Source organism: Lissotriton vulgaris, chromosome 7, assembly GCF_964263255.1.
Source record: "Lissotriton vulgaris chromosome 7, aLisVul1.2, whole genome shotgun sequence".
Classification (NCBI taxonomy): domain Eukaryota; kingdom Metazoa; phylum Chordata; class Amphibia; order Caudata; family Salamandridae; genus Lissotriton; species Lissotriton vulgaris.
The window spans coordinates 1,728,155,931-1,728,176,010 of NC_141695.1; the positions used below are offsets into that span (position 1 = coordinate 1,728,155,931).

The 20,080-nt window shown below is 46.5% G+C and overlaps 1 protein-coding gene across 1 annotated transcript in view; it reads left to right on the forward strand.

Moving 5' to 3' along the window:
- Positions 1–304: 304 nt before the first annotated feature.
- LOC147706469 (solute carrier family 2, facilitated glucose transporter member 1-like) overlaps positions 305–20,080 on the forward strand; it is a 43,579-nt gene continuing 23,803 nt past the window's right edge. The window contains exons 1-4 of the mRNA XM_086929085.1: positions 305–405; positions 10,950–11,048; positions 19,087–19,247; positions 19,362–19,602. Coding sequence (XP_086785211.1) covers positions 382–405; positions 10,950–11,048; positions 19,087–19,247; positions 19,362–19,602 — 525 coding nt within the window. The 5' untranslated portion in view covers positions 305–381. The remainder of the gene's footprint in view (positions 406–10,949; positions 11,049–19,086; positions 19,248–19,361; positions 19,603–20,080) is intronic.

The window sequence follows — 20,080 nt, forward strand, 5'->3', positions numbered from 1 at the left end:
CGGTGCAAACCATCATACATTCCTGGACTACCTAAAACTCACTTGGGATCAACCAAGGCATAACTGGGACCAGCCAACACTGAACTGAGATGAATCAAAACAAAGTAATTACCAATATTGGACAATTCGAAGAAAGGACAACATTCGGGCTAACCAAATACTAAATTTCGGGACTGGTCGGCAATCAGAACATATTAACAGCAGCATTGAAGCTTTTGGCCACTTAGCATCATCTAAATCACTATTACTTAAGAACACAAACAACTAGAAGCATCAATCATTGGATTAAAATCTCCTCTCAGAATTCCAGGACCCACCGGTGACCCCCACAGTCAACCTGAACCTGAGACTGGTGTGATCACCTGCAGACAAAAGGAGGCCATGACCCCCTTGGAGCCCCAGAAGGTATGGTAGTAGCAGCTTCCAGCAGTGGGTCCTGTGGTCTCTCTCTGCTAGTTCTCGCTCTCCCTTCAGCATATTCGCTTCTCCCTGATTCTCTGCTCCTTGCCCCATAAGACCCCCTGTTGTGCCTGGTCCCCCACCCCTCCTGAACCAGGCAGCTCCCACTCTCTGCATTTCCCATGTCTGACCCTCTATACCGTGATTAGTTTCTCGTCTCCCTGCTCTCCTCTTCTGTCTCTGTTGCTTTCCTCAGCAGTTACAGCCCCCTCCCTGCTCTCCTTGTCTGCCTGTATTGCTTTCCTCAGCAGTTACTGCCCCTTCCTGCTCTCCCCTCTCTCATAGCAGACGCTCACGCTCTCTCACTCAGCAGTTTGCCTGTGTTTGACAAAATTGCCGTCGGCATTGCATCCTCTCTCTCATCTGCCTGCCCCTGGCCCTCTCCCCTCATCTCACACCTCTCCCTCGTCTGCCTTCCCCTGGCATTCTCTCCTCAGCATACAGCACCCTTCCTCATCTCACACCTCTCACTCACCTGCCTCTCATGGCCCTCTCTCCTCATCTCACACCTCTCACTCACCTGCCTGCCCCTGGCCCTCTCTCCTCATCTCACACCTCTCCCTCGCCTGCCTGCCCCTGGCCCCCTCTCCTCATCTCACACCTCTCACTCACCTGCCTGCCCCTGGCCCTCTCTCCTCATCTCACACCTCTCCCTCATCTGCCTCCCCTGGCCCTCTCCTCATCTCACACCTCTCCCTCATCTGCCTGCCCCTGGCCCTCTCTCCTCATCTCACACCTCTCACTCACCTGCCTGCCCCTGGCCCTCTCTCCTCAGCTCACACCTCTCCCTCGTCTGCATGCCCCTGGCCCTCTCTCCTCATCTCACACCTCTCCCTCGTCTGCCTCCCATGGCCCTCTCTCCTCATCTCACACCTCTCCCTCACCTGCCTGCCCCTGGCCCTCTCTCCTCATCTCACACCTCTCCCTCACCTGCCTGCCCCTGGGCCTCTCTCCTCATCTCACACCTCTCCCTCACCTCCCTGCCCCTGGCCCTCTCTCCTCATCTCACACCTCTCCCTCACCTGCCTGCCCCTGGGCCTCTCTCCTCATCTCACACCTCTCCCTCACCTCCCTGCCCCTGGCCCTCTCTCCTCATCTCACACCTCTCCCTCACCTGCCTGCCCCTGGCCCTCTCTCCTCATCTCACACCTCTCCCTCACCTGCCTGCCCCTGGCCCTCTCCCCTCATCTCACACCTCTCCCTCACCTGCCTGCCCCTGGCCCTCTCTCCTCATCTCACACCTCTCCCTCACCTCCCTGCCCCTGGCCCTCTCTCCTCATCTCACACCTCTCCCTCACTGCCTGCCCCTGGCCCTCTCTCCTCATCTCACACCTCTCCCTCACCTCCCTGCCCCTGGCCCTCCTCATCTCACACCTCTCCCTCACCTGCCTGCCCCTGGCCCTCTCTCCTCATCTCACACCTCTCCCTCACCTCCCTGCCCCTGGCCCTCTCTCCTCATCTCACACCTCTCCCTCACCTCCCTGCCCCTGGCCCTCTCTCCTCATCTCATACCTCTCCCTCACCTGCCTGCCCCTGGCCCTCTCTCCTCATCTCACACCTCTCCCTCACCTGCCTGCCCCTGGCCCTCTCTCCTCATCTCACACCTCTCCCTCATCTGCCTGCCCCTGGCCCTCTCTCCTCATCTCACACCTCTCCCTCACCTCCCTGCCCCTGGCCCTCTCTCCTCATCTCACACCTCTCCCTCACCTGCCTGCCCCTGGCCCTCTCTCCTCATCTCACACCTCTCACTCATCTGCCTGCCCCTGGCCCTCTCTCCTCATCTCACACCTCTCTCTCCCTCTTTGGCTCACCAGGCTGTAGATGGAAGCTGATAAGTTGAGTTAGTTAAAGGTATCTCTGTAGGGCATGGCCCTGCTTTAGAGGCTGCCAGGGGATGGGCGTAGAATGTGAACCCACCAGTCAGGTGTTTACGTTAGTATGCCTAATGAATATGTATGAGACAGTGTATGTGTAAACAATCTAAGTGGTTATAATTCCAGCACTAGTGTTCTAATTAAAAACAAGTTGTTTTTTCCCACGGTGGGTGTCTTTGTGTCACCCCTGCGCTATGAGAGACAGCTGCCGGGCGTCTAATTTTGCCCTTTTGAATTAGTATTTTTGAATTTTTGAGCACGTTATAAAATTATATATTTAGCCCTTGTATTATCAGTACAGCAACTTTAAACATAGAGTATCTGTCACCAGTTCAATGATAATCTGAATCTGAGTTATTAGCACTAAATAAAGCGCATGCACAATTTTTGAGGAGTCTGTCCTGCAGCGCTTCGAGTTATGGACGGCGCTAGGAGAGGGATACAGGAAGCTGAGGTATCCGCTTCCCCTGGCAACTTCAGCCAGTCCTGGATTTTCAGCCAACTGCACGTTGCATGCTGGGATTTTGGATCCCATATTTACTACGTCACAAAACGCAACGACAGGAATGTCCCATAATGCTCATAACGAGATGTCCTGTTGGCTAATGAACTAGAAGTGGGTGAAGGTGTCACAATGACTGCTGTGGACAGGGGGGTAGATTCAGGGGGTGTTTGGGGGCGTTACACCCCCATATAAATGTATTCTTTGATGAATAGTTGGGTACAGGTGCTTTCAGTCGGTATGGTGAAGAGCCTGTTGGATTTCCCCTGGGATTTTTGCATGCACACAGACAAAAACACAGACACACGCCCTACTCTCTGTTTTGAAAGTCCTCAAAATCTTGGTTATTTGACAAAAGATTGTGTATCTCTCACTTAGTCCTCCGACCAATCTGCATTTCTCTCCCTTTCCTCTGCCTCTTAAGCCCATCTCATGTGCCCTGCTTGTGTATAATATATTTTTACATTATATGCCTCAGTGATTGTTGTGAAATCTTAAACTAACCCCCACAATTATGGAGGGGCAGTCTGTCCATCAGAAGCTGGGGGGGGGGGGAGGCGTTAGGGGAGTGCATACATTTCACCTTCTGTCTGGGTTGTTGCAGTTGTGTGTGGTATTCTGTTGGTACCTTGAAACTAGACTGATAGCTGAGGCTGTGGATTTTACAATGTACTTCTAATTCCAGTGCTGTTCCAATGTACATAGAGCAATCCACCTTTTTTAGGTCGAGCCCGGGCAGCGCATGCGCTGCTCTGTGAGGCATGCTGTATTGAGGTAGTGAAGTACCGAGAATTATTTACAAACCCCTCATTATAGTCATTACCATAAGCAATCCCATTCCCATTACCAATAATCAGTCAGTTGGCAGTGTAGAAGGTCCAAGCATTTATTAGAACAAACAAAACTCTGCCAGAGGAGCTCCTTGCGACCTAACCCCACGAGGTCCGCCAAGAAGACTGCTGGCACATTGTCAGGACATCACATATATACAGTTGCATTGGCGAAACCATGGCACAACATGGAAAAATACAAGCTGGTACAGGTTGGTGCAGAAAGGAAAAGACCATATAAGGCACACAAAGAACTCATGGTTTAGCTCATCTCAGTTTAGCAAGGTCGAATGGGCGACTCCCTTCTGCCGGCTCCGGCACAGCATGCCCGCTCACTTCTGGAATGTGCTTATCGGACCTTCCTCGGCTACCTACAACCTTGACAGGCCTAACGAGCTGAAACAGCGGTTCTGCAACAGTTGGGTTATTTCTCAGGAAAACGCTGAAATAGAGAAAAGGGATGAGTGCAGTCTGTTAGTGTAAGGCTTCCAGCAAGGCCACAAAATGGCCCGGGTCAGGCTAAGAAAATGTAAAATGCGGGGAGTAGTGCAGTCTGAAGTTTCTAAAATATGGCAGATGGTTTTATGCTAGGGTTTGCGTACATATAAAGTGACATTTAGATACATCATGCTAATTATAAATATTGATTATGCGCATGGTAAAGGGAAAATAATTGCGAGTTGCTCAGTAGGGAGTTGAAGCTCCGACCACATTTTTCATTGCTGTGTGTCACTGTCCACTGTAATTTGTGGCTGTTCATTGGTCAAAAGCTCAGAAGTCCCACCTTAGTGCAGCCTTGTCTCATCTTGTAACCTCCCATGGCGACACCCCGTTATGATGCTCGGTAGGCATTAATTACAGCCTCTGAGAACTATTTTCTCTTATAGCTTCGTCCTGCCTGCTGTTGCAGGCAGAACACACTCTCTCCTAACGTTTAACATTTTTTTATAGCAAGCATTTCCAATGCAATAGGCCTCGCATTTGCAAGAGTTTAAGCTATTGGCATTGTAAATGACAATGCCTTTTAGTTATCTGTTTTAAAAACATACATAAAAGAAAGGCATTGTTATTCACAATGCCAATAGCTCAAACTCTCATATATGCGAGACCTATTTCATTGCAAATGCTTGTTAAGGTCTGGAGCGTAAGACGGGGTGGGTTGTATTACCTTCCCCCGGAGGAGTGGATGGAGGGTGGTGTTCTGGGTCCCCCTTTTGAATTTACTGCCTCTTTCTCTGCCGCTCATCTCTGACCTATGTCGCTTCCATAAAGATCCCTGTTCCCTGCTGTGCTGACGTAGGGCTTAATTTAGAGCTTTGCGGATAGGGTACTTGTCATTACGTGACAGATACCCCGTCCGCCAAATAAAAAGTGCAATATGTTTAATGCACATGTAATTCGGTAGCTGGTCCTAAAAATCTAAGCAGGGCCCTCAGTTTCTCATGCTTGGATTTTCGGACATTCCTGCGGTGCCACCTTCTTGTGCAATTAAACATTTCTGAGTGTATCATATCATCATATATCACATCTGATATCTTATCATGTCAGGTTCTATGTCATATCATATCATATATCATGTCAATCATACATCATATCATATCAATCATATTATATCATATATCTCATATCGTGCTGATTCATGTCATATCATATCATATCATATCATATCATATCATATCAATCACATCATAGCAGATTTCGAGGTTTGACAGCAGCCAGTTGGCACCTTTTTCATAATGGAGATGTCTTTAGGATGCAGAGACCAATGAATGAGCAGCGAGTAGACTATATAACCTTTATAAGATGATATATGTAATCCATAAGTATATGTACATCTGTAAATATACATCTGTGTTGGTGTCATCAGTGCTGAGCCCAATACAATGTAGTTAGTTTCTTTGGTCATCTTAAGAAAAGAAAAGACAACCTATCGGCTTCTGTCCGGAATCAGGAAGGGCCCTGAGAGGAGGCAAAACACGAAACATGTACCTTCATCTATTCTGCTGGGAGTGACTTCAAGGGGATTACACACAAAGCAAATCAGTAAAAATGCTCCTCTGAAGAGGCGGCCATCTTGTCGTTGTCCAATGTCCCATGTCAATGACAAGATGGCCGCCTCCTGCAAGGCAGCTCCTTCTTTATACCCTTTTCTGAATGACAAACTGCCCATGGTTAATTTGTAAAAAACGTAAGTGCAGAGGCTCTCGTCAGGAGCCAGCTTGCACCAGCCCATTTCTCCTGTTAGCGCCTCCTAAAATAGAACCAACTACTTACTGTGAAAGTGAGGAGAGGCCAGATCTGTCGACTTGGGAGCTGGGAAACCAGGTTTGAGTCTGGGCATCGGATCAACATCCTGTGATTCAGGGTAAATCCCTTAGTTTCCCCCTGCCATGGGACATAGTCAGCGTTCATTTTCGTATGTCTTAAGGAGAGCTGTTATGGCGGTTGATGGGTGAATGGGGGGGGGCAGCTTAACATAACAAGTCCACAAGGGAGAGAAAACAACCTTGCTTCTGTTGGGCCTGGCCCTCTCTGTGGTGTCATCCGCTAACTATTTGCCTTAGCCCCTCATATGTTCTAAATTCTTTTTTGTTGGCTTTTAGAACTCCGTGCGCTTTAGCACTGCTAGCCCGCGCTCAGTTCTTGTGCCTTCTCCCTAAAACAATGTGAAATTGGCCTGCACCTGATTGAGTTTACTAAAAAGTCCATAGTATATGGTACTACTCTGTAAATTAAATACTACTAGTAGGCAGCAGCACTCATTATGCCACCCACTAAAGAAGTCTTTTAAAACATGTCTCAGGCCTGCAAATACAGCCTGTAGTGCAGTTTAAATCTTCAATTTTGACTTAGCAAAACCTACGGGCCCGATTCACAGAACTAATTTAAGACAAAATCCTAAACTTACTACTTATGGTATTCACAGAAGTTAGGATTTTGTCTTAAGTTTGTCTTAAGACAGACTTAAGACAGACTTAAGTTAGGATTTTGTCTTAAGTCTGTCTTAAGTCAAACTTAAGACAAAATCCTAACTTCTGTGAATACCAAAAGTAGTAAGTTTAGGAATTTGTCTTAAGTTAGTTCTGTGAATCGGTCCCTTCCTTTTTAATACTTATAAGTCACCACTAAAGTAAGCTCTAAAAGCCCCTAGTGTGAGGTTTATTATATTTAAAAGGAAAGGTGGGCCCGATTCACAGAACTAACTTAAGACAAAATCCTAAACTTACTACTTATGGTATTCACGGAAGTTAGGATTCTGTCTTAAGTTTGGCTTAAGATGGACTTAAGACAGACTTAAGTTAGGATTTTGTCTTAAGTCTGTCTTAAGTCTGTCTTAAGACAAACTTAAGACAAAATCCTAACTTCTGTGAACACCAAAAGTAGTAAGTTTAGGATTTTGTCTTAAGTTAGTTCTGTGAATTGGGCCTCATGGGCCTGATTCACAGAACTAACTTAAGACAAAATCCTAAACTTACTACTTTTGGTATTCACAGAAGTTAGGATTTTGTCTTACATTTGTCTTAAGACAAACTTAAGACAGACTTAAATTGGGATTTTGTCTTAAGTTTGTCTTAAGTCTGTCTTAAGTTTGTCTTAATACAAACTTAAGACAAAATCCTAACTTCTGTGAATACCAAAAGTAGTAAGTTTAGGATTTTGTCTTAAGATAGTTCTGTGAATCGGTCCCCATGTGTTTATCTTTTTTCGTTTTCACTATTACAAGACCTATCTCACTCACTGACTAACTCTGGGTTACCTTATTACATTTAATAAGGGCTACATTTGGATTGGGAGCAGGTAGAGATATGCCGGTTAGACTTAAAAGAATTGTAATTTAAAATCCTCTTTAATAGTGAAATCGGTATTTAGATTACATTTTTAAAAATACATTTTTTTGCAATGGAGAAGAGCAGAGATGGGGTTAAGAAGAAGGATGACAGAAGGGACTGGGTTCATGGAGAAAAGGATGAGGGTTTAGTCAAGCACATGATGCCTCGATTTAGAGAATAGCACTGGGGGTTCGGTGAAAGGGTGGGAGATGGTTAGTGAGAGGGACGGGGAGTATGAAGATTTTGAAAGGGTGAGAATGAATTTACCAGGCATAGTTAGTTTGGTTTGGGTAATTGTGGCTTGGGTGTGAGCAGTGATTGTTTGTTCTTTATTTTGTCAGGTGTATGATTTGTATGTGAGGGGGCAAGAAGGGGGTTATGCGTTTACACTAGTTTTAGATTCAGTGTATATGCACGCATTATTTAGGAACAATCAGTGAAACTGTTCATGTCATTTGCTTTTGTTTCTGTTGTTTTAGAATTCCCTGACGAAGAGTCTCAGGTGCTCGAAATGCATTGGATATAAAAAACGTGGCTGGTTGTCCACATGCTGTGTTTGAATAAAACAAGGAGACCAAGATTTCTTTATTGACAAATACTTATTCATTCTCACAATTTGCAATTTATTGTTGTTTCTCTGTATCATATTGTATTACTGCGTATGGACATTGTTTCCAATTTTTACATTCTAAGTGTGTGCATAGGGTATGCTTTTTATTGGATATAAAAAACGTGCCCTTTTCAAAAATTATTCTGTGATCAATTTCAGCATATCATTGTACCAAGCCCAGATTGGCATACAGTCGGTATTGGAAAAGTTCAATAATGTTTGCAGATTGATTCACGCTGTCTCAGTTGTGATGAAGAGTACCAAGAAAATGTCAAAATATGGTTGGTGTAAGCAAGTGAATACTGGTGGATTTTGGAATACCGGGATGAATTGGAAACTTAGGTGGGATATGTTCCAGTGCGACTGCCATGAGCACGAGAACCGGGCTTTGCTTTCGGATATTTTTAGAAAGACGGCATTTTCCTTCCTAAAAGTTTCTAAGGCCTTCTAGGAGTTTCCAGCTGCCTGGCCCTGTAAATGGCTCCCCCATTAAGAATAAGCCTGGGCGGAGTTCGCAGAGTTCCGCTATGCGGAACTCCGCAAAGTGACAAAAAAATCTCTAGCGTGATACGCAAAGTTCCACAAGCAGCAGAGTGCGTTAGGGTCATGCAGTTGGCTGTAATTTTCAGCGCCAGGCATTTGTCCTGCACTAGAAACTCATTGCTAACAGCACCATGCGCAGTGCAAGAAGGCGCTGCTTTCTTTCTGCTACTCGAGTAGATTTTCTACCCGAGCGGCACCTTTCTCAACATGGAACAGAAGGTTTCTCAACGCGAGCGGTTGCGATCATACGCAACCACTCTCATTGAGAAATCTGGCTGCCTGCGTTGAGAAATCTCGCCGGGAGGTTATTTTCCTTGCTCCCCCTCACCTACTTGACGTCGACGAGCACGAGCGAGGAAAAAACTCTTCAAACTACTCGGAACGTGGAGTGCAGAAAACTCTGCAAACCTGTGAGCGGGGTTTAATGCCCAGACTTAATTAAGAATGCATATTAGGCCCTGGGAGTGAACAATAACGGACAGGATGTGGCAGGATGGGCCATTTTGCCAGAATCGCTGGGGGCAGAGCCGTGCCCTGCCCCAATTACATTTCAAAGGGCTCTGTCTTTTGCACACATAAAGGAATCTGACAGCAGCCCTGCTCTGGCTTTTGTCCCCTCAGACTCCTTGGAGCCCTGACAGGAAATTGGAAGAACATTCCAGAACCAAATTTTGAGGTAGCATAGGCAATCTTCGCACTTCAAAGGCTTGAATCAGATACACATATTGGATCCAGAGGAACACCTCTTCAGTACATTCTTGGACATGTGGACACTACAGAAGAAGGACCACCTTGTTCCCCAGAGGCCTCTCCTGTGGCTTGAAACCTGACTTTTCCCCCAGAGGACTGCCCTGCTGCTACCAAGGAATTGCCATGCTGCTTGAGGCCTGTCCTGTTCCCACAGAGGACTGCCCTGCTGTTTGGGGCCTACACTGCTCTCTGAGAAGGAAGACTCAACCTGCTCTCTTCATCCCAGGAGAATCTAGGCGACTTCATGGGTCAGTTGACTGACCTCCTGTTCTAAGCTTCAGGGACACAACACGCTCCAGAGGCCTACCTGTATCTGCCTAGCTAATCTGCTGCAACTGGGCCTGCCTGAGCCCTGCTGGCCTCAACTAGAGTGATTCCCTGACACCCAACCCCCCAGGCCCTGTAACCCTTGGCTGGCTTCAGGGTGCATGCTTCCACAAGAAAAATAGAAATCCTGAAGTTTGGAGTTCTTTGCGATTGTGAAAGGCTCTGCTGCCCGGGATGACCTCCAACTCTAAGCCCTGGTGGAGCGCCTTTTCCCGCTACAGTGATGACCGGCAATGTGAGATCTGCACTTCGCACAACGGCAAAGATAGACCATGGCAACCATCAACGTGAAGCTTGTACAATGGCCGTCCATGACATCTGACTATCTCCTTGCAGTACAGCATGACAACCCGGGCAGGCCATTCTGCTCTTATACTATAGTGACGACCATCTGTGACACTCTTCCTGCTTCTTAACTGAACACTCCGGAGATTTAGATAGTAACTTTTTATGAGGTACTAACATGGTTCCTTTATCCACTCCACACTCCATTGCGTTCGGCCTGAACTTGTGAAGTTCCCCCGGTCTAGGATGAACAAATGAATGTGATTGACGCTTTGTGCTTTCAGTCGCTATACTTTCCTAAAATTTAGAAATTGCGTATCTCCAGTTCTACTGATTGGATATTTGTCATTTTGGTATCATTGTATTTATTAAACTTTACAGTGTTTTCCTAAATTTGTTTGGATGTTTTCTTGTGTTGTGTGTTCTCTTTATTACTGTTGGTGTGCTGAATAGACACTTTACACATTACAGCTAAGTAATGGCTAACTGCTTTTGTGCCAGCTACCAGAGGGTTAAGCATAGGTTAATTTAGTTACTTTTGTGGTTTACCCTGACAAGGATTGTGGTGGCTGCCCAAGTGGGACTTCCAATCCACGTTAATCAATACCCCAATTTCTTACCCCGTTGAGGTAGATTTGACAAATGTAGCATGTATCCTGTTCTTCAGACATAGAGGACTGAACATGAGGGATGCACGTTTTTATGATCCAAGGTAGGACTAGATAGCAGCTCTTATCTGAAAGCAATTTAATTAACTGGCATGATTCTTGGTTTAATAGTTGTGTGTGATTTATTTACTTAATGCCTCATTCTCTGTGGTCATAGACGCCTTTCTGAGCCCCTCTGTTGATGTAAAATTGCAGTCCTTCTTCTATGTTTCAGATAGGTCCCGGTGTTTGTTTTTTAAAAATCCTCAACTAATTATTTCCTCATTCTCAGAAACAGATCACCTGCCCACTGGTCTTTTCTGTGACGGTTGCTGTGATTGGCTCTTTTCAATATGGATACAGCACTGGGGTGATCAACGCCCCTCAGTCGGTAAGAGCGGGGATGGGGGACATTCCTGGGATTGAATGTTACAAGGATTGCCAAAATCATTTGTTTACAGCTCTGTTGGTGCACCTCACTCTAGATTTGTACTTCCCCTATGAACTCAGGGGCCGATTCACAGAACTAATCTGAGATAAAATCCTAAATGTACTACTTTTTTTTTTTTTTAAATTTTTTGAAAACCTTTATTGTGCAATGTTATCGTACAGTTACGGGCCTACAACCGTATCGGCCGGCCTCGACATCAATTTGCGGCACTTACGCAAAGTACACTACCGCTCAGCAGTCCACCAATACAGAGATAGCAATCATTTCTTACAGCACATAAGGTGGGCGTGACCACTGAGACGCAGGAGTAAAGAAGGTTCATTTTTAAAATTAAAGGTATGAAGGATCAGCTGCATGTCAATCAAACAAGGAAACCGAGTGGGCAAATCACATCAGGATAGCACGAAATATCCGGAAAATACCGGTGCCGAAAGAAATTTGTCAGGATAATGGAATACATATGCACATATCGCACCGGTAATCGCCCACTACAGGCACGCAGAGGAACACAAGTATCACCTACAACACAATTGTAAGCTAATACCGCAGGGGGGCACCACACTGACCCACCATACTGACCCAGAAGAAAAAGAGAAGAAAAGGGAAATAAGAAAGAAAGAGACGGAAAGAAAAAAGGCCCATGGTAACTAAAGAGGACAAAACAGAAAACCCTTCTCCCAACCCCCACCCTGCACCTCTGCAGAGGCCACGGCCTACCCCCCCTAGCAGCGTGCCTGTCGCCCATAAAACGAGTACCTGAAATATAGAAGAGAACTAGTGAATTAAAGAAAGGGATAACCCACAAAGGGCAAGGACAAAGAGAGAACACAACAAAAGGACGGCCATAGAAATAAAGAGTACACAAAACTAAAGACCCCCCTATCCCAGCCCCCCACCCTGCACATCTGAAGAGGCTACGGCCTACCCCCCTGCCAGCGTGCCCATCGTCCCACCCAAAAGGAAAACCCCAAGAAAGGGAAAAAACGAGGAGGAGCCATCAAAACTGGACCCCGGTCAATCCCCGCCCCGCTCACGCTGAGTAACCCAGGACCGATCATAAGTAAACCCGGGGAAGGTCAATCAATTATAGCAGCATGAATAAAAAGAACAACAAAGCAAAACCCCTCTTAGTCACTGGCTAGGTATCCGTCCCGTAATAGCCGGGGGAAATTCACCCCTGTCCCGCTCTAACCCGTCCAGTGGTGTGTGTCAATTGATCAGTCGCCAAACGGTACAAACCCATGTGACCCGAAGCAACAGACGAACAAAGCAGATCCAATACTCCAAAAAGCTCCAGCCATAAGGAGTCCACAGAACACAGTTCGGGAATGGCCAGGTGTGGTGGCAAAGTTCCAAGCAAGTATTGACACAAACAGGGCCGTAAAGGATAAGGAGCCACAGCTACTGAACACAGAGGCGGTGCAAAGCGGTTGAACATAGGCACTGTCCCTTGGAAATGGTCAGCCTGTAACGTAGTTCCAAGCCCCCACACAGTAATCGTATGGTCGGCAAAGTGGAGCCCGTTGCTCATACTCTCTGGGGCCCCCCGCGTAGCCAGTTGTAGGTGTGCAGCAACGACCCTTGCTGCTGGAATAGGGTAGTACATGGCATCCTTCGTCTGATGGCCATCGGGGTTCCCAATAACTGATGGGATAGGTATGGCATCCCGCTTTGGTTCGGGGTCCCTAACTCCACCCCTTATGGCGGCATGTAGAGAGCCGAGAGCAGCAAGGAGATCTCGGATCGTGGGTTCCATAGTGTGTACCAGGGTCAGTTTCCGAGTCCCGTATTGCAACACCTCACACGGGGAAGCGCCAAACCCCCGGGTACTCGTCTTGGGTCAGTGCGACGTGCAAAAACACCACTGTCCGAGGTCTCCCAAAATGGCGACAAGGTCCATTGAAGTCCTAGGGGAGCGGCTCCTCACGATGACAATGGGGCAGTAGCCTGGCCAAACCACACGCCAAAGAACAACAGACAGGCTTGCGGCGCTCAATTCAATCCCGGAGCACACCGGAGGTAAATCTGGCCGGGCGGAGTCATGCGCTGATCGATCGCCATGCACTGTCCAGCAGGCCGTCAATGTCCGACTCCAGCAGCCGATATGGACACCATGTTGTCCGGCTGCGCTCCGCACGCAACGCCCCTGCCTTGGCACTTATAAGGCCATGTGTTGCGGGAGGAGAGTTCTTCGGTCTTCGGGCACGTGGGAAGTCCCGGACACCACCGCCAGCGACCAGAGAGCGTCGCGGCGATAAAAATACGGCCCTAGCTCAGGATGGGCATCAGGATTCGGGAGCAGGGCGAGGAAGTCCCCGGAGCCGGGCGTCTAAGCAGCCGTCGCGGTAGCCATCTTGGCTCCTCCCCCAAATTTACTACTTTTGATATTCACAGAAGGCATTTAGTAGTAGTAAAGTTAGGACTCCTAACTTTCCTACAGAATTTGCTCAATGGGGTCCCCTGAATGATTGCCCCCTACGCTGCAGGGGCCTGCTCGGTAAAGTAGAGTGGCTTTCCTGAGTATTTACCTATTTCTTATTCATGCCATTGCACGCATTATGCAAGGCATGCCGTGCCATGGCTCAGATGGTGAAGTGGCCCTCTTCAAAACATGAAACCCTGGGGGCCTCTGTTACACCCCTGCAGCCCCAACAAAGCACCTCTGTAGTGACCTACAGCACCCTCTACTATTCCCTCACTGAAACTCATTTGCATGTCTGGCAAGGCCCCGGACGAATACTGAGACCCAAACACAGCTCTGTCAAAGCCCCTCAGTCTTGACCAACAGCACCCTCCTATATTCCCTCACTGAATCTCATTCATAGGTCTCCCAAGTCCCTGAGAAATAATGAGACCCAAACACACCTAAGTCTTGACCAACAGCACCTCTGCTATTCCCTCTCAGAAACTCATTCGCAGCTCTATCTTGTCGCTGATTTGCAAATGTTCCATTAATGGGACATTTACACAGCACTTGACCATGCACTTCAGTCCTAACCATAGGTGCCCTGTCTTCTTTAGGTACTGGGACCCACGGATAGCTCTGTCATTGCACCTCGCGTCTGATCTGCAGCACATCTGCTATTCCACCACGAAGAATCATACACGTTTCCACTAACCAACCTCAATCCTGAGCTGCAGCTCCCCTTCTATTTCAGTACAAAGACCCGCACACCCCTCTTCTCAGTGCACTTGCAGCCCTCCTGCAAGTTTATTATTAGGGCCCTCAGAAATCTCTGCTAATGCACTTCAAACCCGAGCTGCATTATTGCTACTAATGTAGAACTGAGATGCACACGTCTCTGCCAATGCATTGCTGCCAGGACCTCTAGGACTTCCACAGTTCTTTTGCTGCCTGGCTTTTAACACCACAACATAGTTTCAGAATTCCAGTTATAGGTGAGGCTGAAAAGTCTCAGTCTGCAACAGTTGTTGACTAAAATCTCAAGACCGGCTGAAGTTGTCCATACAAGACAAGTCTAATGCATCACTCTCCAGACCTGAATGAATGAATGAATGAATGATTAATGAATAAAAGAAAGATTTGTGAAGTGCTCAGCTACTCAGACAGTGTCCCTGCTCTAAAGACAACCAAAGGTCACATTACTACATCGCCTGAGGCCAAAGCGGGGAGACTGGTCTTTAAAGCCTTCGGAATGGGAGTTTTGGGAGATGGTCTTCAAACAGTGGGGACTCGACTTCCATTCCTTACTTGGCAGCACCGAACAAGAGTAGTATGTGCACCTAACTTTCCTAAAATGTGGTACAGTATCTCTGAGTGCTGACAAGGACATGAGGGTGCGGGATGGATGATAATGATGGATCTGTTTATCAAGCACTGGGGTCACACAACGCCTTCAAAAGAACCCGCTTCTTAATAGGGAGCCAGTGCAGTTCATGAAGACACCTAGTGACAGATTCACATCTATGTATGCCCAGAATAAGGTACATTTTGCACTGTCTGCAGTCTTTTAATCTATTTATCACGGATGTCCAGGTACAAGATGTTTACATAGTCCAACCTGGCAGCTACTAATGCATGGACAACCGCCCTGCGGGCTCCCAGAGGGAGAAGATCAAGGTACTTTATAATGGAAAGCAGCAGCGCAAACCAGGTGCCTGTTACTGAAAGGATCTGAGAGTGAAAAGAGAGCCTGTCGTCAATCCTGACTGTAAGGTTCTTAGCTGCTAGAGCTGGTGGTGGGAAGGCAGAAGATCCTTCGACCAACAAGCATTGACCCACTGATCAATTGCTGGCCCAAAGAGAAGAATCTCTCTTTTATCTGCATTGCAATGTAGATGGCTCTCTTTTGCCAGTTCAATGCATTGAAGGAAAGATGGAGCGTATGTCTGTCATGGTCGAATCAAGCGTTTAGAGCAACTGGGTATCATCTGCATAAGAGACAGCAATCATCCCGTAAGACTCAACGTGTTTGGCTGTAGGTGATATATAGATATTAAACAATGTGGGGCTAAGTGAAGAGTCTGGTGCCAGCCAGACATCCTGCTCCCTTTGTCCCAGAAAATATTTTATCCAACTCTAGGCTCGCCCTGTGATACCTAGCTCCACCATACGCTGGAGGAGAATTGGACCAGAGACAGTCCAGAAGGATGAGGTTAAATCAAGAACAATAAGGGCAGCACATTTGCAAGGGGGAATTAAAGATGTTGGATACCTCAGGTAAGGCTGTCTTGGTGTTGTGCTGGGGTTGGAGACCCTATTGAGTAATAAAGTAGACAATTCTTCTAAAAAAAAAAATAATTGAGAATTGTCCAGCTTTTTAAGCATTTTTGCACAGGTCAAGAGCAGACTCCCTGTTTTTTCCAGGACAAGAGCCCACACACAGCACGCGGTTTTGCTTTCTCCTTTGACCTATCCCAATTGGAATGAGTTTATATAGATCTCATTCCAAAAGCTGCTCCATATTCCCCATAGTGAGCTTCAAGAGGCTTGCTGCACCTTACCCTCAAGGCCCAAGAAAGCTGAAATGTGTCTGGGGTTAGAATTGTTCCCATCAGGGGGGATTTGGACATGCAGTGGGTGCAGGATTGTAGCTATAGGGTGGATCCAAGACTGATTTGCATATGAATGATCCATGTCTGTAACAGCACAGTGAGCAAAAGAGATGGACCAGAATCTCCCCAGAGCAATTAGTAAATGTTAAGGGTAATTCAAACCAACATTTTGTGATTTTTTTAGTGATTTACACTGATATGGCCAGAAAGTGGGTTCCATGCTGGCCAACTCAGAGGGACCTAAAGTGCACCTCCCTGATGAAACCTAGTAAACCCTGTGCTTTTCCAGGTGTCTTTCTTTGCTAGATGTGTTCCTCCTTCTTGTTCTGCACCCTCTCCCACTGATCCAAGACTAGGATCTTTACATGTCTGTACATTAAGCACTCTATTCAGAGCAGGGCCCAGGATGTTTCTCAGAAGCACACTACAGGTTGCACCGGACACTGTCCCTGCCAGTGCTGCTAAATGCCCCTACTTACACTACCTGCAAACCCTCAAATTCCTACAAAAGTAACAATTTGATCTATACCACATCACCCAAAGCTGTAACAATAGCCGCATGCACTGGTAATACTATTTTTAATGTATATTGAATTGTTAAGCATGCAGAGGATGTGCTTTGTATGAAATTACACAAACACCACCACCATGTGGTGGAATGTCATAAAAATGTGCTGGTGATAAGTGCCAGTGCCAAGCTCCAGGAAGCACCGGCACAAATTAAGCATATATTCTCTAACCCTGTCCAATGGTATGACTCTCTCTTGTCCTAGTGATTGAATCATCTTTCAGTCTACTTCAAACACCACAGTTGTGACCTGCAGCACTCTCCTGCTATTTCAGTATTGAGACCCCAAAACACTCATACACCATGTTGGGCAATCTTGATGGGATTCCTACAGCTCTTCTCATCTGGCCAACCTGTTCCGACCCTGGTATTAGGCCTACAATGATAAAGATATGGGGATCCCTAAGCCAGTACTGTTTCTTTGATCCACTCCTCTTTACACCATCTACGAAACCATATGTTACTTGGGAGATAAGGACCAACAGAACCCAGCCAAAATCATAGGACCTCCTTTACCGATTTCGCCAGGCCACTAGGGCCGCCCAAATCTTGTCTGGGCTCGTACTGTCACAGGTCATATCTGATTCACTTGTAAAAATAGTATGTTTCAAACATTCCGCAAATGTTGGGGGGTTTACAGATTTCCAAGCCCTGCATATCACTCTCCTCGCCAAAATTGAAACATAAAAGATACATTTAGACGATGGATCTTTCAAGCGATAGTTTGTCGTCAGGCCAAGAAGAATTGTCCTAGGGTTGACCTTTACTTGTTGATGGAGCACGTCTTCCAGAAATTTTTGTACCTCCGCCCAATAACAGATAATCTTCGGGCAGTCTATAAACATGTGAAGATCGTCAGCAGCGGGGTGCTTACACCTGGGGCAGTGATATTCAGACCCCGTCACCTTAGCTAATTTCTCTGGGGTCCAGTATACCCTGTAAGCCGTATAGAGGTGGTTTCTCTTGAGAGCAGCTGGTTTAACTACTGCCTGTAGCATAGTGAAAGTGTTGCCCCAGATGTCCCCCAAATTATGGATATTGGTGCCAAGAACATTGCCCCAAAGTTTTTGAAGTTCCGATTCAGCTACTTCTCCATCTTCCAGCAGGGCCCAATACCAAAACGAGAACTCCTGTTTCCAGCCTCCCCTTCTGGAAACCGAGTTAAATCTTGGGCTCGCTTCTTCGTGTTCCCAGGACTGCATTGCCCACCACCCCGACAATTGATAGTACTTAAATCTCGTGAGCGTACCACCCGTTATACCAGAGATAGACTCCCAGCTCATCAGCTGTTAGTCCTTCTGGAGATCACCCCAAGACTTGATGTTGATCTCTAAGACAAGCCGGGGTGTTCGGGGAGTCCCAGATTGGAGCCTGGCATGTGTAATTAGGGATTTTAAGGTTCTTCCTAATGTAAATCCAGTTTTTTAATGAAGCCCCCAGGACCTTAAGCCTGACTTTTTTTTATAAAACTTGGGGTCCCCGAATTTAAAAAGAAAAAACTCCTGCTCCTGGGGGATATCATGTAATAGTGCCTGAAAAAGTAGACCCAATGAGGACGGAACAAGCTTATTGGCCAGGATTCTGAAGTTTTTCAAATGGAACGCATGGCAGTAGTTAAGTAGGTCCGGTAGAACTAGACCACCCATATTTAAGTTTTTCCTAAGCTTTTCCAAGCAATTCAAGGGGACTTAGTATTCCAAATTAAGGAGCCGATTTTCCCCTGAAGTTTTGCAATGTCTAAAGCATTAAAGGATAATGGGATTGAGTTGAATAAAAAGGTTATCTTTGGCAGGATGATCATTTTTATAAGATTTACCCTCCCAAATATGTTTAAAGGGAGGCTTGACCACCGCAGTAACAAGCTACAGGCATCCTTAAAAACACTGCTCCAGGTAATCCTGGGTATATCATCTATTTTCTGTGCTAATTGGATCCTAAAATACCTCATTCGGGACTTAATCCCCTGTGTTTCGGTGCCTTGGTTCCATTCCATGATCTCAGTCTTGTCCTTATTTATTTAGGCAAATTTCAATTCCAGATCCGAAATTTTAAAAGGTTTAATCAGAGGATCAGTCCTGAGTCGGGGTCCAAAAAAACAAAAAAAAAAAAAGTGTTTTGCTTTGCTACATGTGTTCCTCCTTCTTGTTCTGCTTGCTTCCTCTCCCACTGATCCAAGACTGGATTTTTTACATGTCTGTACATTAAGCACTCTATTCAGACTCTCTCTTGTCCTAGTGCTTGAATCCTCTTTCAGTCCACTTCATGCACCACAGTTGTGACTCTCCTGCTATTTCAGTACTGAGACCCTAAAACGCTCCTGGTCTAATTCTCCACATGCCCCTTGTCTCTGGGACATGGAGCTCCTAAATCTTGTGCATTCTTCATTCTCTTCAGATCACTGAGAAATTTTACAATGAGACGTACATGGCCCGGTACCACAAATGGATAGACCACAACTTCCTGACCTCTCTCTGGTCTGCCTCCGTTTCTATCTTTCCTGTTGGTGGCATGGTCGGAGCCCTCTCCGTGGGACTGTTTGTCGACCGCCTTGGAAGGTGAGTGACTGATGGATGTGTTGTGCTGACGTATGTATTCTTCAAACTCTATCCCACCCTGGGGGACCCATAGTTGTCCTGTGTTCACCCATTTCTTTACTCTTGCCTTTGCAGAAGGAACTCAATGTTGTTGGCCAACATCTTGCCCATCATTAGTGGGGCACTGATGGGCTTCTCCAAACTGGCCCGCACGTATGAAATGCTTATCGTTGGGCGCTTCATCATGGGTGTTTACAGCGGACTCAGCACAGGCTTTGTACCCATGTACGTTGGGGAGATTGCACCCACCAGCCTTCGAGGTGCCTTTGCAACTCTCCACCAGCTGGCCATTGTGATTGGCTTCCTGATCGCACAGGTGAGAAAGCAGGCTTGGTGTTTTTGAAAAAGGGAAGGTTTTTTATAGCAAGACAGGAGAAATAAATGGAAGTCTGAGAATTTGAATTAGGTCGAATACTGAGGCCCTGGATGGGAGGATATGCTTTGACAATGGTTGGTAGGGCAGTGTGTGATGTATTTGGAGTGGTTTACTGAATGCAAGGAGACAGTACCTGCGGGACTTGGTAGGATGGGAAATGAGGAGCAAAATTAGTGATACCTTTGACTCCCACAAGCCCATCTGGATCTGTGAGCCACATGCCTTCATTGGAGCTGCCGCAGGATCCTAAAAAGCCCTCAACATACACGTTTTCAACGCATATTTACAGTCCGAAGCGCTTCATATCAATATTCCCTTGATAATTCTATGACCCTGATACCTTAATTGAAATGGAGTTTACTCAGACTCTAGAAAGAGTCGGTATCTCTTTTATGCCCTCCAGAATTTATCGATACAA